Source organism: Ananas comosus, linkage group 11, assembly GCF_001540865.1.
Source record: "Ananas comosus cultivar F153 linkage group 11, ASM154086v1, whole genome shotgun sequence".
NCBI lineage: Eukaryota > Viridiplantae > Streptophyta > Magnoliopsida > Poales > Bromeliaceae > Ananas > Ananas comosus.
In genome coordinates, this window is record NC_033631.1 from 11,289,375 (window position 1) to 11,296,437 (window position 7,063).

The 7,063-nt window shown below is 36.8% G+C and overlaps 1 protein-coding gene across 2 annotated transcripts; it reads right to left on the reverse strand.

Moving 5' to 3' along the window:
* Positions 1,237–4,572, reverse strand: LOC109716944 (isoflavone reductase-like protein). 2 transcript variants are annotated; one of them, XM_020242571.1, is made up of 5 exons: positions 4,309–4,572; positions 3,626–3,769; positions 2,340–2,481; positions 2,017–2,220; positions 1,237–1,710 (listed from the first exon to the last, which is right to left on the reverse strand). In XM_020242571.1, exons 1-5 carry the CDS (start codon positions 4,504–4,506, stop codon positions 1,544–1,546), a joined length of 855 nt encoding a protein of 284 aa, XP_020098160.1. In that variant the 5' UTR covers positions 4,507–4,572; the 3' UTR covers positions 1,237–1,543. The 2 variants fall into 2 exon arrangements, with proteins under 2 accessions (XP_020098160.1, XP_020098159.1); XM_020242570.1 differs by having other exon boundaries at positions 2,340–2,577; positions 4,309–4,571.

Genomic DNA, 7,063 nt, shown 5'->3' on the forward strand with positions numbered 1-7,063 from the left:
TTATAAATTTTAAATTTTAAATTTCATAATTATTTTAATTTTTAAATTTTTAAAAATTTAAATTATTTTTTAAATTAAAATATTAAATTTTAAATTTTGTACAATTTTGAAATTTAAAAATTTTAATTTTAATTCAAATTTAAATTTAGATTTTAAATTATTTTTAAAATAAAATTTAATAAACATATTAATTTATGCAAATATCAAAAAAAATTTTGCCAAACAGTTTTTCAAAATCATTTCAGAAAAATCATTTTCAACTAAACTCAGCCAAACGTTCTACAGCTTTTAACCAAAATCACTTTTCCAAACCAAAATCACTTTTTCAAAAGTTAGGCAAAACGGACCCTATGTCTGATTATAAAAAATAATTTCAGGAATCTACCGAATGCTACAAATTGAAAGAGATTCGTTAGTTGCAAAAAGTTATATGGAAAATAATGTCTTTACGAAAAGCTCATGCACGGAGGCAAATAAGTCTCGGTAATATTGTGATATTTGAGCTATTATCCGAAAATATGAAAACTAATACCGTCTACAATAGCTTCTCTTCTTGGAAGAAAAAACATAAATTCGAGATATCTCATTCTTCCTTATTAGATTCATCCTGAATTTAATATTCAATACGATGTTAAAATTATGGTATGATTTATATATATTGAAACGTATTTTAGATTCAAGCGTGGAATAAATTCCTGGCAACTCAACTCGGGCTCCAACTCAACGTGGGCTCCAAATAAATTACTTTTTCGTCTTTTTTCCTATTTTTTTTAGGTTTTCTGTTCTTTCTTGCTGTTTGTCTCCTAACCCGGAAGCCCTAGCTGCTTCCATACTGTTTAACCTAGTTCATTTCTTAATGAATGAAGAAGCTAGCTAGTCTTCCTCTTTCTCTCAAAAAAAAAAAAAAAAAAAAAAAAAAAAAAAAAAAAACTCAACTCGGGCTCTGAAAGTAGTAAAAGCCAAATGAATACAGCAGAACTGATGCACATTAAGCATGTTAGCGCTTTTTTGAGCTGGAAAGAAAAATTTTGTGAGGCTCTCGGATTGGCGAAGAGAATGATCACATCTGAGGTCTAGGATCAAAATAATCATTCCCACAATTATCGCAATTTTCTCTTTGTAAAGTCACAAAAGCTCATCAAAGAAAACCTTAGTAAAGAGAGAAAAAAGAAACAATTACTACAGAGAAATTTGTAACCAATAAAATACCAAAAAATTATGAACCTCTCGCAAGTATAACACAACACAATCAACTATTTAGATGTATTGCAAACGTTAATGGTGAAACTAGTGAACACCATTGAGCTCTTATATGTTAATAGCGAAGCACAAATAAATGCACTTCACAAATTTATTGTAAGCTTAGCCAATATATATATATATATCTATCGTGGTAATATGATTAAGCAAAATAGTAAAACAGCACCAACGGCCTAAAATAGAAATAACTGAAGGTAACTCTAGAGTTGCGTTGAGTCAACACTCAATTACATACGATCAATATAATTAGAACACATCGATCTTACTACTCAGCAGTAATGTATCACATGATGCAATCCAAGTAATCTTCAACTTTCACGTACTTAATCTCAGGATACAGTTCTGTTGCCTCGACCGCAATACTTGGATCAATGGCGCGGTTGGTTAGCTCTCCCTTGACAAAAACCGAGTAAGCTATTGCAAATTGGAAACTTAGCGGATACGAGGACTCTGCACCATCAAATATTTTCACAATCAAGTTGAGCTAAAAGTTAGCTATATCATAGAAGAGATGGAAACAATGAATGTATCAAATTGATCGTCAGTTTATTTATCGAAAAAATGATCGATGTGGAAACTTATCAGGTGTTGTGTGAGCTTGAAATAAGACACTTCTGGCGTTCAGGTTATCTTTTCGTCATTGGACTTTTTAGATGAGAAAATATGCATGTCATGAAATTTGGGTCGGTTTGTAAAATTCGGGGAGAACTAATTAAATTCTTCAAAAGAGAGATTGGAGACAGCTTAATTAATTACCTTGTATCTTCTTGAGAACATCTTCCTCGGATACATGGATTTTCTCAAGAGTCCTACCAATTTTCTTCTCCCACAATGATACAAGTTGGTTGAGGGAATAGAAGTTGGCCGGCGGGCTTATGAAGAGCGTCTTGTTGAGAGTTCTCGGGTCGTCGACGGCTTTAATGGTGTACGCGCCCATGTCGTTCTCATTAACAAAAATAGCTGAACAAACAGTTCAATGAATGTACGTACACAAAAAATCGTAGGATATACGCGCGCGTCAAGTAAACATAAACACAAATATTATGAATAGGTACATAGGTCCAGGTTTTGTATATAACCTTGAGGGTTTCCATCGCCTAAGATGATCACTTTGTCCGTAGGAGGATGTTCTGCTTCGGGTTGTCCGAATCTTGGAAGGAAGAAGCCTTGGAAGCAGTTGCTACAAACGAAAGTGTGTGGAATCCCTTCTTCCCTAATTACCTGCCGAAGTTCAGTTTTTGTGTGCAGTACACTTGCCGCCGGCTCGACTAACTCAACATGCTCGACGTCAGAGCCGAACTCAGATGGAAGGAATCTCTACTATCCGTGTCAAATTTTGTTAAAATGATTGCGTGAAAAATTTACGACATAAATATGTGTTCATCTTCACAGATTTAACAAAGATGGTGAGAGAAAATATTGCTTTGTAGCGAGGACACGGCCGAGAAACACATCAATTTAGTGTTCGTATGTTTTGAGATCAGCAGTGTGTAGAAATTTTCTGCTCATCATTTGTGGTAGAACGAAGATCCAAAAAGATAAAGTAATTTCTCTGTGAATAATAATGTTTTGCGAGTGTCGTGGCACTGAAAACATAAAAGGAAAGTTTAAACAAACAAGTGTTTAATTAACTAAAGGCAAAGATTTTAGGAGCTGCTGATCTATGCTTGTTATTATATAGAGTGCGTCTGGGGTGCTTTCGGAAGCACGGAACGCTCCGTGCTTCCACTTTGTTTTCGATGTTGGGATTTTCAAATCGACGATCGGCTCCGTTAGACTTGATCTAGAGTATTTGAAGTATCTAGAAAATAAATTTTGCGATTTTTCGATATCATTTGCCTAGTGATCGAAGTGGCTCAAAATCAACGGCTGAAAATAAAAATCTCACAAAATATGATGATATGACATTAAAATTTTAGATATTAAAATTTTAGATCAAAGTTATTGATCTTGTTTTATATGGTATAAAGAATTTTCTATCAAAATTTCACGTGATTTGGATATTTCTACACCGTTAAACTTGCAACCGGCTCACCACGGCCGTTAAAATTATTGATTTTGAGCCCCTTCGATCACTAGGCAAATGATATCGAAAAATCGCAAAATTTAATTTCTTGGTACTTTAAATACTCTAGATCAACTCTAACGGAGCCGATCGTCGATTCGAAAGTCCGAACATCGAAAACAAAGTGGAAGCACGGAGGCCTCCGTGCTTACGAAAGCATACCAGCCCACTCTTATTATATATATATATAAGCACCCCAGACGCACTCTATATATATATATATATGATTCTCTGTAAATTCATTTAATAAGTTGGAATAAAGTACAAAGAAAGAACAAAATGTCTTAATTAATTAATTACCTTGACATTTCCTGCTTCCTTGATGGCTCGTATGATCTTAATCTGGTCCGCTAATTGCTCTCGAAATTTGTGCCCCACTGCTGAGATCACCACATCCACTTGCTTAAATGCCCCCACCAAGCTCCCATGATCATGTACATCTCCCTTTAATTAGCAGTAGATTAATGTTTAAGGCTTAAATAATTTCATACGCCAAAAGGTAATGCTTTTGGTACCCAACAAGATACTCCTAAGCACTAGTAAGAAGCTAAGATCCCAATTAAGCATAACGTTTAATGGGACATACTATTAAAAAGTGAGGTATCTGCAAGATTGCTAAGCTGATTCATTAATGCATCAATAATGTGTAAGTTCAGCTCTTTAGGAAATTCTTCAGATGCATAAACATTTCATGCACATATTATATTCAGCCTTGAAGTTATATCATCGAAATTCACATATAGATTAAATATTTTATCTTTCCAAAATATGAACGCCGAGAATGTTCAAAAAACAAACATTAATCACGCAATTTTCTTTTTCTTTTTTTTTTGAGAAAAGATAGTATGCTACCGCTTCATTCATTGCGCAGATGAACTCGGCTACAAAGTGAGACAACCAGTACTTCGATAGAAAAAATAAGATATTCATACTAAATAAGTGATGATTGATAGTAGAAAAAAACATTCCGGGGCAAACCGCACAGTGACAACTACGACACCGCGGCTTTTAAAATCCTCCACCAGTTTAGCCTTGTCATGATCGGTGGCGACGGTGTTTGTCCTCACTAGCATGAATGTAGGGTGGCCGGCCTTAATGCTTGCCGAGACGAGGAACCTTCCGATCATCCCCGTCGCGCCGATCACCAATATTTTGCTCTTATTCTCGCTTATTTTTTCCATTGTGAACTGCAGAACTTAGTTGGAGGTCAAAACGCGGATTTAAAATGATAAGTTCTACGTACCACACCAATGAAGGAAGGATAAAAATTTTATGGACACCGCGTGTGCAGCGGGGCCCATCCGCACCCTCCCTTCCCCCTCTCTTTCTCTCTCTTCCTAAAAACCGAGCCCATCATTTTTTTTTTTTTNTTCCTAAAAACCGAGCCCACCATTTTTTTTTTTTGAGGGTGCGGATGGGCGCCGCTGTACACGTGGACGCGGCACCCATCTGGGCACCGTGTCCAAACAAATTGTTTGGGCACGGTGCCCATAAAATTTTTGCCCATGAAGGAGAGACGAGGGAAAATTAATGGTGGTGCAACGGTGTACATTTATTATTTCTTAGTAAATACTTCCTTATTTTCTCCGAAGTTAATGATTCGCTAATAATTGACCCTGACAGGTCAAATAGTAAAAAGTCAATGATTAAGTTCTTAGTCTAATTGATTTACATTTTCAACTAAATTTATTTTTATATAAAAAAAAATCACTTTGGCCCCTAAAATTTATAATATATTAATTTTTTATTATACCATAATTAGAGGCCTTTATATAATTTTTAAAATGTTGTGGGAGGTCATAGCCACTGTTGGCCTCTCAAGAACTCCCCACCTGGATGGATAATTTTGATACAGATGTACAGGCATATTTATTTATGTGTAATTTGTCAAATGATCAAATTTCGCTTACCAAAATAAATATTATGAAAAGAAGGGAGAAAAATATTTCAACGATATAGCTTATCTGATAGTTTTTTTTTTTTTTTTGAGAAAAAGGTAGTACGCTACATGCTTCATTCAATAGAATAAGTGAACTAAGCGTACAAGGTAGAAGCAGCTTAGGCTTCTTTGACAAAAACCGAACCGGAAAGTAGAAAAGCGGAAGTGAAGCAAGAAAGGAAAGAAGGAAGAGAAAAGATCAGAAGGAGATAGAGGCGAGAGAAAGACACCACTTGACAGGTTACGGGAGCGAGATCCAAGAGCTAAACAGGGTTAAAGCTCTGTCCGAGGTTCTGACGACGTTAGGAAGAATCAAACCAAAAACAAAACTGTTTCGCTCGGTCCAGAGGACCCACCAAGTAGCCGCTAGCTTGGTTAAATCTTTAGTTCTTGTAGAGGCGTCGGGGGTTTGTGATATTAAGTTCCAAAGTCCTCGGACGTCCCCACCCGAAGTATTGTTGGGTGCCTCAGCCATTCGTAGAAGAAGAAATCGGATGAAAACACAATTGCAGAAGAGGTGGTCGGAGCTTTCCAAGGGAAATGCACATAAGACGCAGCCAGGTTCCACTTGGGTCCCTCGTCTGATCAATCTGTTTGCCGTGAGCAATCTCTTGTGAAGGAGCAACCAGACGAAGATTTTGATTTTAACAGGAATTTTTACATTCCAAAGTTGTTGATTGGGTGGGTCAGTTTGTCCTGCGTAAGTGATGAATTTGTACAGAGAGTTAACAGTGAACTTTTGGTGAGAGGTCCATCTACATTTTAGCGAATCTGGTCTGGTGCTTGGGGTATAATGAAGTAGCCGGTTCTTTAGAAGCGCCAGTTGTCTTCTATTTTCGGAGGAGGTAGAGGCTGTTGGGAACCGGATGGATCGTCCGTCATGTGCTACAAACAAAGATGCACGAAAAATAGAAAAAATCGACCGAACGGTAAAAGAAATAAATGCAGAAAGAAGAAACCAAGATTTACGTGGTTCGACAATTGCCTACGTCCACGGGGAGAGCGAGAGAGATGTATTCCACTATATGAAGAAATAGAAGTACAAGCTTACACCTTATGTCTTCTCCGGATAAAAAACCAAGAACCTTATGGTGAATCCCACCTTTCTTGTTCCAACGAAAACTCCAAGAAAATACCAAAAAAGCTTTTCGTAAAACCGAGAAGACCAAATTAGAGAAGTATAGAAACTCTAACCAAATTCCTTTATACCGTTGCTTCGAAGAATCCGAACCGCTCAGGCAATTGGTTGAGAACCGTCGCTCCGCCGCCAACGTCAATCCGTCGCATGCGTGCTACCACGCATCTCCTTCTCTTGCTACCGTACTGCTATACATGAAGAGAACCGACCACCTTAATTAATTAGCTTCGCCGCATGCTAATTAATTAAGCCTCCATGCACCCCAAAAACCGCATGGTCCATATGGCCGGGGTGCTAATTAATTAAGCTTGGCCTCTCTTCCGTCCGTATGGCCACCGGAGGTGCCGTGCATTAATTAGCCGGACCGTAAATGCTAATTAATTTATCCACACGCCTCACCCCGCTATACATGCATATGCATGTATATATATAGAGAGGGATTTGGCTCAATCCTACTCTAATTCAATTTGATTATTGAATATAGAGTATTATATGGAAACCAATCCTAGTCCATCTAGGATTCCAATTTAAATTAGGATCTACCAAAAAATAAATCCTCATGAGATCCTTTTTATTTTTCCATAAACCGGTATATGAACTAAACCAATAAAAAAGAAGGCATATCTTTAACATTCTCCACATTGACTTCTTTTTTACTTCA

Coding starts and splice junctions, on each gene's coding strand:
- LOC109716944 (XM_020242570.1), bottom strand. CDS start 4,506: ATGGAAAAAATAAGCGAGAATAAGAGCAAAATATTGGTGATCGGCGCG. Junction 2,221..2,339: donor AGGCGATGGAAACCCTCAAG/GTTATATACAAA, acceptor CTGTTTGTTCAG/CTATTTTTGTTAATGAGAAC. Junction 1,711..2,016: donor TGTTCTCAAGAAGATACAAG/GTAATTAATTAA, acceptor TTGATGGTGCAG/AGTCCTCGTATCCGCTAAGT.